General features: G+C 46.9%; 1 protein-coding gene across 1 annotated transcript; it reads left to right on the top strand.

Annotated features, from left to right (window-relative positions):
• Positions 1–1,786: 1,786 nt before the first annotated feature.
• Pm20d1 (peptidase M20 domain containing 1) lies at positions 1,787–21,270 on the top strand. The gene is made up of 13 exons (XM_027417658.2): positions 1,787–1,946; positions 3,361–3,447; positions 6,513–6,745; positions 7,303–7,389; positions 7,865–7,998; positions 8,288–8,407; positions 9,752–9,827; positions 10,273–10,334; positions 10,563–10,641; positions 11,865–11,936; positions 17,517–17,685; positions 19,582–19,681; positions 21,147–21,270. The coding sequence occupies exons 1-13, from the start codon at positions 1,787–1,789 to the stop codon at positions 21,268–21,270; spliced, it is 1,503 nt and encodes a 500-aa protein (XP_027273459.1).
• Positions 21,271–21,622: the final 352 nt, after the last annotated feature.

Here is a 21,622-nt window from a genome sequence, read left to right as displayed (position 1 = left end):
AAGCCCCATTCCTGTCTCTCTCCAAACCCCACCCACTCAGAGAGCCTCTGAACAAAGGAATAGCACTATAAAGGCCAGTTCCACATTCTTTTTTTTTTAAAGATTTTATTTACGTATTATGTACACAACATTCTGCTTCCATGTATATCTGCACACCAGAAGAGGGCACCAGATCTCATAACGGATGGTTGTGAGCCACCATGTGGTTGCTGGGAATTGAACTCACACACACACATGTGTGTGATTCCTACATTTCATATGGTCTTATAAAATGTTTTCATAGACTAAATGAAGGAGCTGAGATTGTCTCAGGAAACAATGGGGATCAATGGGACAGAGAGACAAGAAATGGAGGGTAGAGAGTAATGGAGAGGAGATATTTATGTGCAAATATAAGACACACCTCTAAGAAATTTGTTTCTGAAGTTGAATTTAAGAACTGGAGGAAGGGCTGTGCGCTATGGAACGCTCTTTCTGGCATGGCACAGCCTTTGCACTCTTGAATGGTCATCAGATGCAGACTGCCTGCACAGAACTGGGCTACACAACCTTCTGTCATGGAGGGGGAAGGGGTTCATGCAGGGTCCCCATTTGTTGAAAATTTATAAGCAGTCAATGTTGCTTGGAAAGGGACAAATGTTCTTCAAGGGGGTACTGGCAAATTGCCCATGCTCCTTAAGTAGCCCTAATTGGACCCATTGGATCACACACACACACACACACACACACACACACCACAGAGGCAGACTAGTTTGGACAACAATAAGGTGATCAGGGGGTGTGAGAGGGAGACAGAGGTTGGGAATACATTTGATCAAAATCTACTATATATGTGTATAAATGAAACCTGTCTCAAGCTATCTAGGAATGCAGGACTGGGTATCAGGTTTTTTGTTTGTTTTTCCTGTCAATTAAGAATTAAAACGAATGTCAGGCGTTGGTGGTGCACGCCTTTAATCCCAGTGCAGCACTAGGGAGGCAGAGGCAGGCGGATCTTTGTGAGTTCGAGGCCAGCCTAGAGCGAGTTCCAAGCAGAGCCATCATACCTGGGAAATCTGAGTCTTCTTTTGGAGTTCTTGGTGTCATTAATAAAAGAATTTAAGAGCCATCACATACAGAAGCTTGAGAGTTTAAAAGAAAAGCCCCAAGGCAGGCGAGTTTAAATCTCAAAACTGTGGGAAGGGACCTGTTGCACCGGATTAACCCTTGAGGTAGATTCTATTCTCTGCACATTATTATTGTGTACAGTTATGCTAAGAAAAGTTTCAAAACTGTTCCAGCAAAATTCCTAAACAGGAGCAAAATGTCCTGAGCTGGTATGTCAAAGCACTATCTGTTAACAGCCATTTTGCTGCAGTTTTAGAAGAAATTAAAGCCGAAATCCACCGAGTTCCTCTACAGAACCTAGGGACTAGGAGTCAAAAATCTAAATCTAAACAGACTCCAGAAAGAGACTGAGGTCTAATAACCTTGATTTACACACCCACCTGACTGGTTTGCTCTCATGCAGCAAAACATTTTCAGAACCTGCAAGCAGACAAGCCCTAACCTTTGCCTAGATCACGGTAGCGCGGTATTGCTACACAGTTTGCTTATCAACGCTACTCCCGCCTACCGTGGGAAACCACACACCCCTAGAGGCCATGCGGGCAGGGGCGGGGTCATTCTGTTGATTGGTTAGCTGCGGACCGGGACAAGCGATGATTGGTCAGTGGCGAGTCAGGCTTTGGGCTTTTAGGTCCAAACTCCGGCCGGACTAGCGGACTGGCGGCGCCTCCGGAGAAGCATGGCTGGGCCGAGCGTTAGCGCGCAAGTCTTGGCAGCTGCACTTCTGCTTTTGCTCGCCACTGTCTCAGGATCTACGGACCGGAAAAGTCGGGGGTCGTCGCGGATCCCTTTCCAGTTCAGCGAGGAGGAGCGCGTCGCTTTTAAGGAGGCGCTGAAAGGTGAACCTCCGCCCCCTTGTGCTCAGATGTGGGTGTCTCAGTCCCCAGTCAGCCCCGGGACGTCTCCCTTTGCCACTGCTCACTGCTCAGGCTTGAGTTCACCTGCCACACTGGCCCGGCCCAGTCAGCGTTCCCACACATGTCCCAGCACACTGTGCACGGTTTTAGCACGCCCCTCGCGTCGGTGTCCCCTTGTCTAACCTGGAGGCTCCTCTTATCTCCTCTCGGCATAGCCCTCACCCACCCTACCTACCTCCAATAAGTGTTTGTAGCACTTTGAACCTCACAAATGTTTCTTGGCTGTTAAATCTCTGTGGTATCTTAAAACTGATTAGTTTCGATAAATCATCGTTCCCCAGGGCCCCCGACAAGAACTGGGCACTGGGAAGCAACGTTTTAGAGTCACTGGGACTCACTGACTCTTGAGGGAGATGAATTGTTCCTGGCGTGTAATGTTTATCTAGTTGCCCCTTAATACCAGGACCTAACAAAGCAACTTACTCATTGCCCTGAGTCTGTACCTTTCAGGAGGAAAGAGGAGCATTTGTGGAGGCTCATGGGATGCTTTGTGACCACTGCTTTCAACTCCTCTTTTCCGTTCACTAAATAGTGGATTAATAAAAACTGCATACGCAAACATGTGCAGGCCGACACAGGGACCAAATACTAGCGTCTATGTGGGAGATGGATTGTGCATGCTCTGGAGTGACAGGCCTGGGAAGAGCTTTCCCATCGTGCAGATAGCCCTCTGCAAACTGGTGGGCTGCACCAGAGTCCCTTTGCACAGAAGAAAGCAAAAGCTTATCAAGACCTCATAGCATCATGGCGTAAACTCTTAAACGAGATGCCAAGTATCGAAGTTCAGATGTCAGATATGCTCTCGGATGGGCAGTTTTATAATCTTTTTGGATTTAAGATACCCCATCTGGGGAGTAGGCTGTGATGTGATAGAGTTGATGCTTAAATAGAGGTAGTTGTGTCTTCCAGACAAAATCTAAGTGCTCTAAAATCCAAATTTTTCTTAATGCCATGTTAACCCTCAAAAAAATGAATTTCAATTTTTTTTGTCTTTTATTTGGGACAGTTTCCTGCTATCCCAGCCTAGATTCAAAATTGCAATCTTCTTGCTTTAGCCTCTACGTGCTGGGATTACAGGGATGCGCCACCACATTCAGCTATGGTTTCAGATTCTGTTGTTTGTTTACAGGACATGATTTCTCTGTGTTGTAGCCCTGACTGTCCTAGCACTCGATCTGTAGACCAGGCTGGCCTTGAACTCAGAGATCCTCCTGCCTCTGCCTCCCGAGTGCTGGGATTAAAGGTGTGCACCACCACACCCGGTGGTTTCAGATTTTTATTTTTATTGGAAATATCCACTTGAATCCTCCTCCGTCTCTGACTTGAATCTTGACAGGTGCCATCCAGATTCCCACAGTGTCTTTCAGCCATGAGGAATCCAACACCACAGCCCTTGCTGAGTTTGGAGAATACATTCGCAAAGGTCAGCTGAGAACTGAGGGCAAAGGGTGGCAGAGACACACTGGAGACCTTGTCCTTGACAAGGTGATAAGGAAATAGATTCTGTCACTAATAGAGGACCATCACATTCTTGGGGTTTGCTTTTTTACTTTGTACATAGAATGTATAAAAGAGAGAATCCAAAAGTTACCCAGTAGAGGGCAAAGTGAGGGCTGTAGATTTGCCTTTGAAGAACTGAGAATTAGCTATAGTTCTCTAAACATGTATCCATTAATAAACTAGATCATTAGCAGGTAAAGCAAGGGTTCCTTCTCTTGTACAAATGTCTAGAACTCTGTCCCAGCACCTCCCACTCATGCTACCATATGCCCACATGCAGCTTGCAAGTGGGCTCCACCTAGTGGGCTCCGTTTACAGTAATTACTAGCACATTCCTAAGCCTCTTGGCAGCCAGCATCCTTGACCTGTCTGTCCTATCATTCTCTCCCTTTATCCTTATGACCGTGGAGCCCAAAGCTAGGAAGAATGGATTGGAGAGGGTGTTAGAATCCTCCTTAGTACAAACAAAACAATCTAATGAAGAATAGGGAGGTCCTCACTTCAGAAAGTCAGAGGTGGAAGAAGCAGGCTTGGGAGCATCAAGTAGTCCCCTCTCTAACACTCTGGGACAAATGGATCTGGGACTAAAGCCTTGTCACCAAACCAGAGGCCAGGCAAGAAGTCATTACCAAAGAAGGGAGGGGATGAGAGGGAGAATGACTTAGGATCCTGGAGAAATAACTCAGTAGTAGAGTGTTTGCCTAGCATTTGCAAGACCCTGGATGCAGTCTCAGGTCTGTCTGTCTGTCTGTCTCTCTGTCTCTGTCTCTGTCTCTCTGTCTCTCTCTCCCTCTCCCTCTCTCCCTCCCTCCCTCACAAAAATAAACAATTTAGAGAACTAAGTATATACAGTGACAGTAGACTGAGTAAGCTGGGTAACAGACTGAACCACACTCTTCAGTTTTGTTTTTTGCTCTGTGGGTGTGTGTATGTGTGTGTGTTTAGATATGCACAGAGGAGTAAGTGGATTCCTCCCAGAAAGTCCAGGGAGGGATTAGCTAGACCACCCGTATTAAGGCCTGCCTGTAATGGGAGTAATCTGCCCTAAGAACATCCACACCTACATACAGAGCAGATTTCATCTCCACAAAACACAAATAGTGGAAATGATATTTTCCTTCTTCATGGCAGACATATATATATATATATATATATATATAATATATATATATTACAAAGATATATATATATCTTTGTAATACCCTCAATTGGAAACATCATCCCAAATATTCATCACTTCACAAATGGTCCTTTAAAGCAAAGTACAGCACCTAGAAAGATGGCTCAATGGCTCAATGGTTAAGAGTACTGGCTGTTCTTCCAGACAACCTGGGTTCTGTTTTCCTATATCCACATGATGATTCACAACTGTCTGTACCTACAGTTCCAGAGGATCCAACAGCCTCTTCCCCTTCATGAGCACCAGGCACAGGTATACACATGTGGTATACCAACATACAAGCAGGCAAAACAGACATATACTTAAAAAGTAAATAATAATAATGATAAAAATTTAAAAATATTACACACAGCTGTCTGTGTCCATGGATTTCATGTGTGGGTTCAACAAACCTTTGATTGAAAATATTAAAAAGAAGCTAGACGTGGCTCACATCTGTAGTTCCAGAACTTGGAAGGCTGAGGCAGAAGGATCATGGGTTCCTAAACTACATGTCTCAGAAAAGAAAAGAAAATCTTGCTGTCCTGAATAGTTTGACCCAGGCCAAAGTCATGTGAGAGAGGGAAACTCAATTGAGAAAATGCCTTCATTAGTTGGGGCTGTATGAAAGCCTGTGGGGCATTTTCTTAATTAGTGGTTGGTGTGAGAGGGATCAGCCATTGTGGCTTTAATCTCAGCACTCAGGAGGCATAGGCTGGCAGATCTCTGAGTTTGAGGCCAGCCTGGTCTACAGAGAAAGTTCCAGGACAGGCTCCAAAGCTACAGAGAAACCCTGTCTTGAAAAACCAAAAAAAAAAAAAAAAAAAAGCAGGCTGAGCAAGCCAGTAATCAGCACCCCTCCATGGTCTCTACATTAGCTCCGAGTTCCTCTCCTGACTTCCTTCAGTGATGGACAGTGATTTGGAAGTGTAAGTCAAATTAACCCTTTCCTCCTCCAGTTGCTTTGCTCACGGTGTTTCATCACATCAGTAACTCTAACCAGATACCTGCAGGTCTCTGTGTCTTCCCCCGACCACCCCCATCTGTTTTGCTTTTGAGACCGGGTCTTACTGTGTGGTCCAATGGCCTCCAACTCGGGTCCTTTTCCTCAGCTTCCTGCAGGCACATCCCCTTGTTGTTTTCTTAAAAAGATCTTAGAATTTTTTACATAGTGATCTTGCTTACCTCTGAGTAATGTGGATATTAGGAACCATTACATTTACATTCAAATTTTAAAACAACCCTCATCTATAAAGGTGTCAATTATGTGATAGCATATTAGGTTAGAATGAGCCAGATCTTGAGGTATACCCATTGTGTGTGTGTGTGTGTAGCTGTTTTGCCTACATGCATGTCCACTCACTATGTGTACAGTTCCCTCAGAGGCCAGAAGAGGGCATCAGATATCCTTGGAACTGGAGTTACAGATAGCTATGGGTCTCCATGTGGGTGCTGGGAATTGAATCTGGGTCCTATGCAAGAGCAACTAATGCTCTTAACCTCTGAGCCATTTCTCCAGCTCTAATATTTAATGGTATAGTTTTAAATAGCTTATTAAAATAGGTGGGGTTTGATCCTGGGAGAAGTGTGTGTGTGTGTGTGTGTGTGTGTGTGTGTGTTGCATTTTAATCTACATACACATGCACACAGAGAGAAGAGGAACTTCAGAAACAGAATAGATGGAACAGAATTCATAGCTATAAAGAGCGTTCATATTCAAAAAATAGAGAAAGAAAGGAACGAAAAGGACTTGGGAGCAAGAAATGGGAGGGAAACAGAAGGAAAATTGGCCCTGGCTTTCTCACTGTTTCTCATTCCTTTGCCTCAAGTCTTCCCTACAGTGTTCCAAAGCAGCTTTGTCCAGCATGAAGTCGTGGGAACGTATAGCCACCTGTTTACTGTCCAAGGCTCAGACTCCAGTTTGCAGCCCTACATGCTGATGGCTCATTTTGATGTGGTTCCTGCCCCTGAAGAAGGATGGGAGGTGCCCCCGTTCTCAGGCCTGGAGCGTGATGGCTTCATCTATGGCCGGGGCACACTGGACAACAAAAACTCTGTGATGGTCTGAAATGCTATGCTTAATACCTGACTTAATACCGAAGGTCACTCCAGGATGGGAGAATTTGGCTCGCTTTGGGAGAGAAAGGAGGTTATGGTTGAAAGAATTGGCTGAAGCTGGGCAGTGACGGCACATGCCTTTTCATCTCAGCACTAGGAAGGCAGAGATAGGCATGCCTCTCTGAGTTCAAGGCCAGCCTGTCCTATAGAGCAAGTTCTAGGACAGCCAGGACTACACAGAAAAACCCTGTCTCAAAAGAACAGGAAGGAAGGGAGGAAGGGAAAAGTGGCTGTAGGAGGCCTGAATGGTAGCTATCAGTTTTCTGGATCTTGACTTCTCAACTGTAGGAACTGGGGGTGGATAACCCACTATGGTTTAGGGACCATTGGTGGTAATAAATGCATACTTCTCTCGGGTGGCAAGGGTTTTCTACAGCTCTCTGGACCACCTGAAGTTGTTCTCTTTAAAGCCAGACTATCAGATCTTTGTCCCACCACCCCTGATGAATGAATCTGACACTCTACTTAGATAATGAGCCTTTCTCCTCTTCTGAATCCTAGGCAATCCTGCAGGCCTTGGAGCTTCTGTTGATCAGAAACTATAGCCCCAAAAGATCTTTCTTCATAGCTTTGGGCCACGATGAAGAGGTAAGCTGTCTACCCCAACCTGTCTCGGGGCCCTCCTGGAGGTGGGGTGCTTTACCCTGAGCCAGTATGCCCATCAGCTGCAGGGGCTCCTTGAGATTCTGTAGCTGTTTGCTAGTTTCTCTGTGTGTCTGTGCGCCAGCATTAATCTTCCTGGTAATATCCAAGGCAAACAGAGAATCTGGCAATTCTACCCCAGGAAGCCTAAGTACAATAGAAAGAGAACTGATTGTTTCATTCTCGGTGATGCCACCTGCTTTCACCCTTGCCCAACCCTTCACTCTCTAGATCCCAGTGCCTTCATTTGTGAAATTAGTGGGACCCAGAGGGACTTGGACACTAGACAATTATGCGAAACAGAACTATCTCAGGCCCTGCCTCATAAAAAGACAAGGTTCTGGAGTGACAAGCTGAGTCTACATTTGCTGTCTCTGTTTCTGGCTAAGAAAGACTGTAGCTTTGGGTTCTCTGTCTACAGGTGTCGGGGAAAAACGGCGCCACAAAGATTTCAGCACTCCTACAGGCTAGGGGTGTTCAGCTGGCCTTCCTTGTGGACGAAGGGAGCTTTATCTTGGAAGATTTTATTCCGAACATCAAGAAGCCCTTTGCCATGTAAGTGAAGCACCCCACCTTCCACCCTGAAATAGTTATCATCCACTTGAGATTTCCCAGCCTGCCACCTGTAAGCCACACTTAGATATTGTTGCATCATTCCCCCTCATTCTCAACATGGCCTGGGCTCCCCCTCATGCCCTTCCTCTAGTGTTGAACTTTTCAAAACAGCATGAAGCTAGCCTCCCAGACCAGACCGCCAGACCATCATACAGATGAGCCTGTGGGTCTACAGGAATAGTTTAGTGGGGAAGCAGTCTGAAGATTCATCTCTGATCCTCTCCCACAGGATTTCGGTCTCAGAGAAGGGTGCCCTTGATCTCATGCTGCAAGTAAACATGACTCCGAGCCACTCTTCAGCTCCCCCAAAGGAGACAAGCATTGGCATCCTTTCTGCCGCTGTCAGCCGGTAAGCAGCTCCTGGCTTCGCTCCCAGGACTGCCTTGGATGGAAGACCTGGCACTCGCCCACTTTGAGACTGAAGAGCTGGCCTGCCTGTGCTTCCTGCCATAAAGCTGGCCTGAGGAGCAGAGGTGCAGGCAGCAGGAGGGACAAAGCCACCAATACCAAGAACAGGACTGGGATCAAAAGATATTATCAGGCCAGCTAGAGGGCATGCAGGAGCCAGTAGACAAAAGTCAAGCCAGAGAGCTGGGTAGCCCAGAGCTCAGCCAAGCAGTTAGAATTACAAGTTGGCAGTGACTGGTAAAGCTGTCTAAATTCTCCTGCTGCTCTGGCAGGAGGACAAAGATAAATAAGGGGCCCTGGCTGTGGATAAAGACCAAGGTTTGCAAGAACAACACTTACCTGTGTCTAGGTTCTCTTAGCAAAGTAAAAAGAAAGTGTGCTGGCTAGTTTTGTCAACTTTACACAAGCTAGAGTCACTAGAGAGGAAGAAGCCTCAACTAAGGAAATACCTCTATAAGATAGGGCTGTGGCCGAGCGTTGGTGGCGCACGCCTTTAATCCCAGCACTCGGGAGGCAGAGGCAAGCAGATCTTTGTGAGTTCGAGGCCAGCCTGGTCTCCAGTTCCAGTGCCAGGATAGGCTCCAAAGCTACACAGAGAAACCCTGTTTCAAAAAACCAAAAGAAAAAAAAAAGATAGGGCTGTGGGCAAGCCTGTGGGGGTATTTTCTTAATTAGTGGTTGATGTGAGAGGGCCCAGCCCATTGTTGGTGGGGCCATCACTGGGCTGGTGGTCCTCAGTGCTATAAATCAGGCTGAGCAAGCCATGGGGAACAAGCCAGTAAGCAGCACCCCTCCATGGTCTCTGCATCAGTTCCTGACTCCAGGTTCCTGCCTTGTTTGAGTTCCTGTCCTGACTTCCTTTAGTGATAGACAGTGATGTGGAAGTGTAAATCAAGTTAACTTTTTCCTCCCCAAGTTGCTTTTGGTCATTGTGTTTTCATCATAGCAATGGTAACACTGACTAGGACCGAGAGCTACTTTGTGTCAGGGAATACAGTAAAAATTGAGATGGCCCCTGACCTAAGGAAGTCCCAATTGGTACTGGCAGTCCTGCCACACCATGAGAGTGGACACAGGGTGAGAGAGGGGCAGAGCATGAGACAGGCATGTGTGGCCAGGGAAGGTTCCTGCTGATGCTCTGGCTCTTCAGCTGGAGCTGGTGGAGGTGGCAGGCCGGTGGATGGCTGAGCAGGCTTGTTGAGACTTTCATCCATCTCCCTTATCTTGAGGATACTGATCTTGGTCTGGGAGAGGCCTGGTCTTGAGAACTCTGTTTCTCTTCCAGACTGGAGCAGACACCAATGCCGAACATGTTTGGAAGGGGGCCACTGAAGAAGGCATTGAAGCTACTGGCAAAGGAGGTGTGTGAGGAACGTTCTGTGCACCTGACCAGCTTGGGAAGAGGAGCAGAAAGTGGGTGGAGAAGGAGCTGTAGAGTAATGAAAGGGCTACTAGGCCACTCAGGTCTCTGCCCATTCTCACCTAATCCCAGCCAATACTGAACCAAGAAGGAGCGTGTTGTCTAAAGCTGATAGGACTTACCCAAGGCCCTGCAGCCTAACGTGCCCGGGTCCCCTTGAAACCTGTTTCTCACTCATCCTTGTGACTGCTGAGCAATTGCTCCAGATAGTCAGATATGCCCATCCAGGTAGAAACAGCCTCACTCCAGCAGAGACTGAGTCAGCGGATAGGGCAGGGGGACTTGAGTACTGAGGTAGATCTCAAGGAAAGAGACTCAAGCCTCAGCTACAGTGACCCTGTTATGCTGACCCTTCCCTCCTGCTGACCTTGTTCCTTCTCTTTCAGTTTCCCTTCCCTGCCAATATAGTCTTGAGCAACCTGTGGCTATTTCGGCCCATTGTAAGCAGGTAACATGTTATGTTTCCTCCTCTAAATCTCCCTCCCCAGATACCTGCCTCCTCCCCATTTCTTGGCTTACCTGGCCTGACTAGTCATCCCTCAGCCATAGATACTTCATGTTATAATATATAGGCTGATGTCTCTCTCAGCCTTAAAGATCTCCAAGGTTTAGGACATAGAGTGAAATTCCAAACCTTCTTCCTGATGTCTAACCGTAGTCTTTTTGCTTTGTTTAGGCTAATGGAGAGGAATCACATAACCAATGCACTGGTCAGAACCACCACAGCCCTCACCCTATTCAAGGCAGGAATCAAGGTAACATCATCCAGTTCCTTCAGCTACACTTGCACCTCCATCCCTTGAATTTATATATGGGCCTTCCCTTCCTTTTGTGGCTACAGTAATGGAAGGGTGGGTGTTGTCCCATGTCACTGTTCTGTCATCATTTGGTAAGCCGCAAAAGCAAAGGCTGCAGAGAAGGTCTACAGCCCATTGAGAGTGTGGTCACATCCATCTGTGTGTGTGTAGAGGGGCACCAGTTATTGAATGTAATTCCACATGTTTTATATTTTCCTAGCTCTTTGGTCATACAGACTAAAACCTTTTAAAGGTGAATGAACACCACCACACTTGGCCCCAAGCTTGATAGAAGTGATGCCTCCATATTTACTCCTGGCATAACAAACCTGAACCAACCCATATTATCTTCACCAGCTGCTGTCAAATAGTCACATATGCCCAGCTATTGCTTGATCGCCAACATATTGTGCTCTTGCATTTGACCGGTGGTTTTCTCTCCATGGAGGTGGGGGGATACTCCATTTGATTCTTCTAGAACTACACATTGTTCCAACTGCCAGCTGGAAAAGCAGAGTTGCAGTGAAGTAGCAGCTACTCAGAAATCACACTGCCAGTTTGCAATACCCAGCATGTTACTGTACCTGGTGCTTCTTGGTATCTTGGCAGTTCAAAGAAAGATAAAGAGAATCTCACGATGTCAAGGAAATATCCCTCTATAGCCTCTCCTCTCCAGCTATTCATAGGTTCAGAAAAAAAAATAGGTGTATTTTATACCCAGACATACAAAAACAACCACCACCACCATCCCTTCAGGGATTAGACACACTGTACTATGGAGGAGACCCTTGAGAACCCTAGGTGTTCCACCACAAGTAAGCACCAATATTAACAGAATTAGCCAGGGTGTCCTGGGAACATGCACACAGAAGACTCCTGATGGCACAGCACAGAGTTGTCTGGGCAGTCGCAGGGCAAGCAATCCTGTTCTGAACTGCTCTATGAGCCCTCTGGGACCAAGAAGCACAAAGAGCTTGCCTAAAGCAGAGACCCTAAAAGTGAATATAACAGCAGATTGAGGGTCACGAGAAGACAAGGACAGACTCTGGATTAAGCCCTGGCTCCTTAAGCCAGAGCAGTTGCTTCTCCTCCTCCTGGGTGGTAGTTGGTGTCTCCTGGGCAGGGGCCAGCTCTGGAAGACACAAGGAGGGTTCAGGCCAGGTTTCTGGTTCTCTGTCTAGGTGAATGTCATCCCCCCATTGGCTCAGGCTACAATCAACTTCCGAATTCACCCTTCGCAGACAGTACATGAGGTATGTACTTATGTTCCAAAGAGCAGGTGGGTCCCATCAGGAAGTGGGACCCTCATACCTGAGGTTGTTTTGTTTTGTTTTCTAAAAACCCCTATGCACCAACTGCATAGGATAGGAGACATCTGGTTTGGGGAAACTTGAAGTCTAAGGCTGAGACACAAAGATAAATGATGTGATGGTCGTAAATCTTTCTAGTGGGCTTGCTGTGTGCTTGGCACCATTCTGCTGTATACAGATGCATGCACTCACTCATTAGCACTCACACTGCCCAGTAAGGTAGGATCTCTGCTGTCTTCACTCTCCTAAGGAAAGCTGGGGTGCAGAGCAACTAGGAAGTATGCCCGTGAGTACATAGCCAACGGTCTTGCTCCGGGGCTGCTGCTTTCTGCAACCCTTTACTGCTGCCATAATAATCCGGGGTGAACAGTCTCCCACAGGACACATTGCAAAGCCACCTAGAAGATCAAAACAGTCCTTTCTTTTGTTTTTTTTTTTGGGGGGGGGTTCGAGACGGGGTTGCTTTGTGTAACTTTGGAGGCTATCCTGGCACTTGCTTTGGAGACCAGGCTGGCTGGCCTTGAACTCACAGAGATCCGCCTGCCTCTGCCTCCCAAGTGCTGGGATTAAAAGGGTGTGCCACCAATGCCTGACAAAACAGCCCTTTCTTACTAATAGAAATTTGAACTGGGTGTTAAAGGACCATTAAGATGATGCTAAGAATAGGATGTTAAGAGTATCACCGGGTGTTGGTGGCGCATACCTTTAATCCCAGCACTCGGGAAGCAGAGGCAGGCGGATCTCTGTGAGTTCGAGGCCAGCCTGGTCTCCAGTTCCAGTGCCAGGATAGGCTCCAAAGCTACACAGAGAAACCCTGTCTCGAAAAACCAAAAAAAAAAAAAAAAAAAAAAAAAAAAAAAAAAAAAAAAAAAGAGTAGGATAAATGAGAAAGGGGAAGTTTGAAACTAGCCTAGGCTAGAGACCTTGCCTCAAAAACAACAGCAGCACATGTGAGCAACACTAAGTGAACTGGTTGCATATGTGTGTGTTGGAGGTATGTGGGGGTGGGGGTGGGGTGAGTGTGTAATACAATAACCGTTAAGGAATAAGAGGCCATAAATTTGAGAAAGAGTGGGGGGTATGGAAGGAGTTAGAGGGTGAATGATATAAAAGATATAAACTCATGAAATTCTCAGTAACAACAAAACAAGTAGATCAATGGAAAGCCAAATATGAGCTGGAGAAATGGCTCATTGGAATAGTGCTTGCCATGTAAGCCTGAGAGCCTCCGTTTGGATTCCCAGCACCCACAGAAAAGCCAGGTAATCAGTGCATCTCTTAACCCAGCCCTTGGGGAACAGAGCTAGGATCCTTGGAGCTTGCTGTCTACCCAGTCAATCTAGCTGAATTGGCGAGACCTAAGTTCAGACTCTGTCCTAAAAACAAAAGGTGGACTAGGATGTGAAGGTGCATGTTTTTAACCCCAGTGCTTGGGAGACAGGCAGGTGAGTTCAAGGCCAGCCTGGTCCATGTAACAAGATCCAAGCCAGATGTCTTAGTGTTCTGTTGCTGTGAAGAAACGCCATGACCTCAGCAACTCTTATAAAAAAGAAAGCATTTCACTGGGGGCTTGCTTTCAGTTTCAGAGGCTTAGTCCATTCTCAACATGGCAGGGAGCATGGCAGCACATAGGCAAACATGGTGCTGGAAAGGTAGCTGAGAGTTCTACACCTGGACCCTAAGGCAGCAGGAGGAGAGAGACACTAGGCCTGGCTTGGACTTTTGAAACCTCAAAGCCCATCCCCAGTGGCACACCTCCTCCAACAGGGTCACCTCTCCTAATCCTTCTATGTAATTCGACTCCCTGATGGCAAACATTGAAACATATGAGCCTATGAGGACCATTCTTCAAACAACCACACAAGGCAAAGCTATATCGTGAGATCTTATCTCAAAAATAAAATAAAAAGTAAGGCAGCGAACAATAGAGAAAGACACCCAACATTCACCTCTGATCTGTATAACACACACACACACACTCAAAATGACAATAGCAACAACAAAAAAGAAAACACCAAGAGGGCAAACCAGCAGCTGGTTAATACATTCTAGAATACAGTAGGGACTCCTGCCCATAGCCTGAAGGGTCAGACACACCTGTTTTCAAGAGTTCTTCCAATGTAAATTTCATCTGTCCCTGTGTTGGGAGGGGATACACTCATTATAGACTCAGAAGTGGGTTAACAGCCTGCCTGGCCTGGGGAAGGGCCCGAGTACAGTGCGGATCCCTGATTCAGCTGCTTTTCATCAGATACCAACCTTGTTCTCTCCCTGGAGGCTCATAGGATCAGGAAATCACTGAATTTAATCAGCTGAGCTTTCCACCTGGTTTTTTTTTTTTTTTTTTTTCCCCAACACATTCCAGCTCCATCCTTTTCCAAAGTCTGTTTTCCACCCATTAGGGCTTTCATCTCCCTGGTTCTGGCACTGTCCCCTCCTAACCACAGGGCCTTCCCTCCTGGTCTATCTGATGACACTTCTGGAATCCCCTGGACTCAGCCTGGCCACCTGCCCGATGAGGGATGGAAAATCTCCATCCTTTAGAAAGCTCAGAGGGACCCATTTGTCCTGGTCACTCCTCTTTCTTGTCCAGAGGCCACAAGCTCAGAGCTTCATGCTGGGTCCAGTGGGAACACCTGTGGGCACCACAGTTCTCTAAAGTATCTAGAATTTCAGGCCTGTAGCCCTGGGCCCAGCTAGATATTCTTCTAAGTACTTAGGATAGTGGTGAGCCAGAAAGACAAGATTCCTATTCTAATGGTACTTGTGGTCCAGTGAGAAGGGACAGCAGCAAGCAAGCAATCAAATGAATGGACAATGTCGCATAGGCGGTAAAGACTGTAAAGATAATTGGCTGCCATGTCACACAGTGATTGTGAAGTGGCAGTGGGGACATAAGCAGAGTTAAATACAGGGACAGTGAAGTATTACCTGGGTGTATTGACATGACTTTTTTTGGGGGGGGGGGACCGGTGGTGGTGGTTAAGACAGGGTTTCTCAGTAGCATAGCCTTGGCTGTCCTGGAACTCGCTCTGTAGACCAGGCTGGCCTCAAACTCACAGAGATCCACCTGCCTCTGCTTCCCAAGTGCTGGGATTAAAGGCGTGCGCCACCACTGCCTGTCAACATGCCAATTTTTTTTTTTTTAAGGCAAGTTCTCACTATGTAGCCCCCACTGCTTGGAACTCACTGTAGATCAGGCTGGCCTTAGACTCACAGATCCTCCAGCCTCTGCCTCTGCTGGAATTGAAGCTATGCTCAACCACACCCAGCCAGGAGAGGCCTTTATCCCTGCCCTCAGGAGGTTGATACAAGATAGTAGGTTACAGGCCACTCTGGTTACAGTAATTTTTTCTCTGTTTGTAATAAAGGCACACGACCCCTCAGCAATAATTAGAGGTACAATAATGGGACTAGAAGGAGAGACTACCAATGGGGAGAGAGACCTCCAAGGTTTCTATAGAACATCTACAGTCCTGGTACATTTCCACAGTCTGGTTTTCTCTTTTATGTGTAGCAGTGTTCTCCTTTCATATGAGTGTCATGTTTGCTGACAGTGAGAACATTGGCTATTTAAAACTTGGTCAGCTTTTTGTGGTTGTGAGTCCACCTTCCATCCAGCTCTATGGGCTACTTACTGGAAGACCTGTGACAGGCCGTAACTCAATATATACAGTCCCATTTTTTTAGCATCCTGATTATGAATATCTTCCTTATGAATCTGAGGCATGGCTTCCTGAAAGGCCTAACCCCATTCCCTTCTTCCATACTGTACATACTGCACTGAGTAGAACATGCTAGACAACGTCATAAGCACTGAGAAGAATCTCAGCTCCTGGTAACAGAGACACAAACAGGCACAGAGGTCAGAGGGCTTGCCCAAAGTCACACCACTGTGAGGAATTATCTGGAGCACAACAATGTTGTCATGCCTCACTTTTTTTAACCCATGCCTCTCCACCTTAGGAATATCTGGTTTCCTTCTCTGTCAGTACCAAATCCTCTCCAACACCAAACTGCACACCTAAGATGAATGCTTTTCTGAGCTGCATCTCCTCTTCTGGTTGTACCCAGGACTCAGTAAAGTACTGTCCTTAGGTGATCAGACAGACACTCAGGCCAGCACTCCTGACTGTATACAATGGGCAAGGTACCTAGGGGAATAATGCCTGTTATTGTTTTTTATTGGTTCTTGTCTTTTAAAGCTCAAGTAGCCAACATTTATTACTTTTTACTTGCTCAATGCTATAGGTAAGGGAATGAGGCTGACAGTCCCTGCCTTTGAATCAGGCCCCAGCCTCTCACTATAAGGAGCCAGTTGTCATATCTTCTTCAGTTTCCAGATGCATAAATCTCTGGAGTAACTAAAGCAAGAAACAGCAGGCACAATCCCAATCTGCTACACAGGTGATAACTTAAGTGCCTTTCCCTGGGTAAAAAAATGTGTGAAGACTATATATACTTTTATTAAGGTACTGGGGCTTGAACCTAGGGCCTTATGCGTGGTAGGCAAGCATTCTGCCATTGAGCTATACCCACAGTGAATTTGGTATTGATTGAGAGCATTGGGGGTACTAGTGCTGGGGTTCTTATAACCCTCATCCACTCCCTGAAGGACATTCACTTTGATCCTGAGGAGTTTCTAAGCTAGAAGTGGGAGCCTTCACTGCCCTTCCCGAAAATGAGTACTCCAAATAATGCCCCCATTTGGGTGATTGCCAGCTGTGAGACATGGCCCTTCCTAGGGCAGAAGCAGCTTCAAACTAACCACTGGTCAAATGGTTGATATTGAGCTTTTCCTTGTGAAGCTGACTGGGTTGGGGGACCACTGTAAAGTTCCTGGTCTGTTCTCTCAAGACCTGAGCCGCCAGGTCTGGTCTGCATCCTTCCTGGGACCAGGAATTTCATTGGATCCCCCCTAGTCACCTCAGGCTCGATTTTCTGGGAATTTCCTCATGGTCTTTCTCAATAAAAAGAGGCAAAGGGAAAACCCCCAGCCACAGCACCACACTCCTCCTGATTTTGCATGCATGTTGAGCTCATCTTTCCGGCTCACCGTATTTGGTTACAAATAGGCAGCAGCTCAAGAGAGGAAAAAGAAAACTGTGTGGTAAAGTGTTTTGCAACCTGTGTCACCACCCCCCAAGGCTCTCAGGTTGGAACAGGATCATCCAGTTGAGATTGGGCTGAGATTCTCATCCTGGTATCTCTTTTACTTTACCTAAGCCCATGGCTCACAACCCAAGTGGGTGGGTGGGTGGGGGACCAATTTCTGGATTATCCAATGCCCCATCTGACTCAGAGCTGTAAGATAATCCTCCCAAACACTTACCTGAATTCTGCCATGCTTTCTAGGAAATGCTAGCTCTAACATCACCCATAGCCAGGCAGTCAAAGCTGGGGTTCCATTGCAAAACCATTCTTTTCAGCAAGAGTGCTACCTTGCTGAAACAAAAGATGTGAGTTTGGTGCTTAGGTAGCAGGTCAGTGAGAACTGTAACCGTCTTGGTTTCTGCCCTGAAGGTCCTCGAGCTTGTCAAGAAAATCGTGGCTGATGACCGAGTCCAGTTGCATGTGTTGAGATCTTTTGATCCCCTTCCCGTCAGCCCCTCTGATGAGCATGCCATGGGCTACCAGCTGCTTCAACAGACCATACAGTCTGTCTTCCCGGAAGTCAATATTGTTGTCCCAGGTAATGACTTCATCATCTGTGGGCTAGTGGGTGGTGGTGGCTAGGACTGCTTCCTATCTGATGTCCCTTTCCCTACCCCCCAACCCAGTCATTCATCCTGGAAACAGCTGGCTGCTTCTGTCCCTGGAACTGTATTTTTCCCTCGGGGTGGAAGTGAGAAAGGAAACAGGAAAGGGACAGAAACAATAAATTAGGTCAGCTGAGGATGGGTCCCTTCTTAACCTAGGACAGCAGTGTTCTTTTTTTTTTTTTTTTTCTTTTGGTTTTTTGAGACAGGGTTTCACTGTATAGTTTTGGAGCCTATCCTGGCACTGGCTCTGGAGACCAGGCTGGCCTCGAACTCACAGAGATCCGCCTGCCTCTGCCTCCTGAGTGCTGGGATTAAAGGCATGCGCCACAAAAGCCCGGCGGGCAGCAGTGTTCTATGTCCCTCTGACATAGAGGAGGGGTTGGCTTAGAATATGACTCTCTTGGAGGAGTTACCTTACCACCATCCTAGAATAACAGCTGAGCAGCAGGACTCAGAATGACAGTCCAGAAAAAAAGCATCTGAGTCCATGCCTTTCATACCAGTGCTCCTCTTCAGTCTAACCCCTGCACATCCCTAGGCATTTCCCCCACCTTCTAGCACAGCATCTACACCTGGCAGTGGTTCTCCCAGGGAACGTCATAAAGTGTAGAATACCTGGACCCACTCATATATTCCAGCTGGAATCTGCCTTTTTGAAAGATACTACCAGAGGATTTATGGCATAGTGATGTCTGAGCAGTTTCCCAATAATCTCTGGTCTCCATGTGTGGGCATGTTCTAATGTGACAGCCTGTGTCATTTCCTTCTATCTAGGTTTACCTCGTGGCTTTCTGTGAACATCTAGGAACCCTGGCTCTCACAGTCCATATCCTCTTTCAGCCTTAAAGGCTCTCTCCACCCTATCCTTGCCGCTGGCCATAATCCCATCAGTAGTGTCAGACTGCAAAAGCAGTGGAGAAAATCAACAGGAAGAAATCCACAAAGCACAGAATTAGACCCTGGTACCCATTTGAAATAAGAAGCGGAAAACAGAACAAAACACAAAAATACCATCTTGAGCTATCTCACCACACTCGAACTGATGCTGGGAATGTCTTTTCCTAGAGGTCATTCCTATCCCAGGGCAAATCCCAGCCCAGGCGAGTGACCTATCCTTTGGGAAAGTAGGAGACTAGGAGGAGTTTCCTAGGACTTTCCCACCTGAGCTTTGCCTCCCAGAGTCTTCCCTCAGAAGATGAGACCAGCAGAATATCCTGCTCCATGAGGAGGGATGTGTTCTACCTCAGCAAAATGCCCCCACAGTTGTTTACTTCTGTCCTAAGGGATCTCTCTAAACTCATGATTTCTCAAACAACAAATGGCTCTGATTGTGGGGATAAAATGAAAGGCCTCTCTGGTCATCATGGGATGAGAACAACTTAGCTTTGGACCACTCACCAGTGCCTCCAGGAAATTCCATGTTCCTAGTTAAAAGTTACAGTTTTTTTTTAAGGATTTGAAAAGGCCACCTTAGACAATAAAAAAAAAAAAAATGTCCTAGGTGCTAGGTGGCGCACGCCTTTAGTCCCAGCACTCAAGAGGCAGAGGCAGGCAGATTTCTATGAGTTCAAGACCAACCTGGTCTACAGAGTGAGTTCCAGGACAGTTAGGGCTACCCAGAGAAACCCTGTCTTGGGACAACAGGGGAGCGGCGGGGACTGAGGGGGGAGGGAGTCCTAGGCAGATGCTCTTAGAAAGTCCCAGGAATCACTCTACAGTGACCCAAGTTCCTAACTGGCTCCCAGTCAGTCACCCAGCTAGCTTCCCAGTGTCATTGACTAGGTAGCTCGCATAAAGCCCATTTTCTCTTACTTCTCCACTTCTAGGTATCTGTATTGCCAATACAGACAGCCGACACTCTGCCAACCTCACCAATGGCATCTATCTGTTCAACCCTGTTTTCCTGCAGTCTCGGGACTTCAGTAGGTATGTGGAATGCGGTTAAGCAGCAAGGCAGAGAGGAGATGTATCGGAAGTGTCCCTTCCCATTTGGTTGACTTACAGAATAGAGGAAAGCCAGATTTTGACAAATCAGAGAGCTCCTAGAACCCAGATTGGCATCATGGCTCCAGGAGTTGTGGTGATAACCCCCATGCACACTCCTTTTTTAAAAAATGGAGAGAATCAGGTGACTGGTGAGAACCTGTTGAAAATAAGATCCTTGGGTAAAGGGGATGTGGTAGCCTATAACCCTAGCACTTCAGAGACTGAGTCAGAAGGATGGCCGTTTTTTAATATTATTCTTATTTTATCAGTGTTTTGTCTGCATTTACAGCAGTACACCATTTGCATGCATTATCTTTAGGGCCAGAGGGGGCACCTCAGAAGAGATGGTTGTGAACCACCATGTGGGTGCTGGAACTGAAACCCAGGTCCTCTGGAAGAACAGATAGTGCTCTTAACTGCTGAGTTCTCTCTTCAGCCCCATTGACTGACAAACTTAAATCCAGCCTGGGCTATGTAGCAAAACCATGTCCAGGAAGGAAGGAGGAAGGGAGAAGAAGCCTCCTAAGTAATGTTTCTTACTTTGAGAGAGTACTCAACCCTGGGCCTCATTTTCTCCACCTATAAAATACGGAGACCCTCCAACATTCTTGGATAAGAAAACACACATGAATTGCCTCCCAAATGCTGGGATTAAAGGCGTGTGCCACCAATGCCCGGCTTGAATGTGATCTTAAGAGTAGCACTCATGGCTGGGCAGTAGTGGCGCACACCTTTGATCCCAGTACTCGGGAGGCAGGGGCAGGTGGATCTCTGAATTCAAGGCCAACCTGGTCTACAATGTGAGTTCCAGGCCAGCCTGATCTACTTTAGCAAGTTTCTGAATAACCTTAGAACAACATAGAGAGACCTTGGCTCAAAAAACAAACAAAAGGCATAGTATTTATGTTTGGGGGCTTGTTAAAGTTGGGGGTAAATGGCCCCTCTGTTTCCTGTTATCTTTGCACTTTGGAGATGAGCATGAGATCTGATAGCGATGTTCCTAGGTAGAGGCTAGAGGGCTGCTCTGAGCTGTTGCCTGCCTGCCCTCCCTTACCCCTGGTGAGCAAAACCTTAGGGAAAACTCTACCAAGAGACTCTATTCTAAGAAAAAAAAAATTAGGAAGATAATTCTACCAGAGGAGAAATGGACCTCAGAACAGAAGACTGGGTAAACTCCTCAGGAGTATTGTTTTCCCCACTGTTCTCATGCACAAACACGGGGCCTTGAGAAACAGCAGGTATGTGACACTTAAGCTGACAATGACTTTTCTCACCTTATCCCCATGAAGACCCAAAGATCAATCATGTCAGAGGGTAAGGGCGGGGCAGGAAGGGTGTTCTGTGACAGCTCTTGTGTTACCGAGTTTGACCCTTAACTCCTCCCTGTGAATGCTTCTTCCCTCAGCATCCATGGAATCAATGAGAAAATCTCAGTCCAGAACTACGAGAACCAGGTGAAGTTCATGTTTGAGTTGATCCAGAATGCTGACACCTACAAGGAGCCAATTCCTCATCAGCATGAACTATGAGTCGAGGATTCAGCTGGGTGAGGGGTGCCCAGCACTGGGCCAGGACTGACCCATGGAGAGATAGAGAGAGATCTGATATTGATGAAAGGTTTGGTGAAAACCACCTTGTAACCCAGAGTTCAGCTGCCTGGCTCCCTCTCCTCTCACCACAGAACAAGCTCCAAGGAGGAAGAGAAGATGATCAGAATCTGGCCTGTCAGCCAGGTGGTGGTGGCGGTGGCACACGCCTTTAACCCCAGCACCCAGGAGGCAGAGGCAGGCCGATCTCTGTGAGTTTGAGGCCAGCGCGGTCTATGGAGTGTAGCGCTACACACAGAAAAACCCTGTCTCAAAAAAAAAAAAAAAATCTGGC

The sequence above is a fragment of the Cricetulus griseus genome, chromosome 5 (assembly GCF_003668045.3).
Source record: "Cricetulus griseus strain 17A/GY chromosome 5, alternate assembly CriGri-PICRH-1.0, whole genome shotgun sequence".
Taxonomy (NCBI): Eukaryota; Metazoa; Chordata; class Mammalia; order Rodentia; family Cricetidae; genus Cricetulus; species Cricetulus griseus.
Note: the sequence above shows the minus strand (reverse complement) of the source record. Positions and strands in the feature narration are given on the sequence as shown.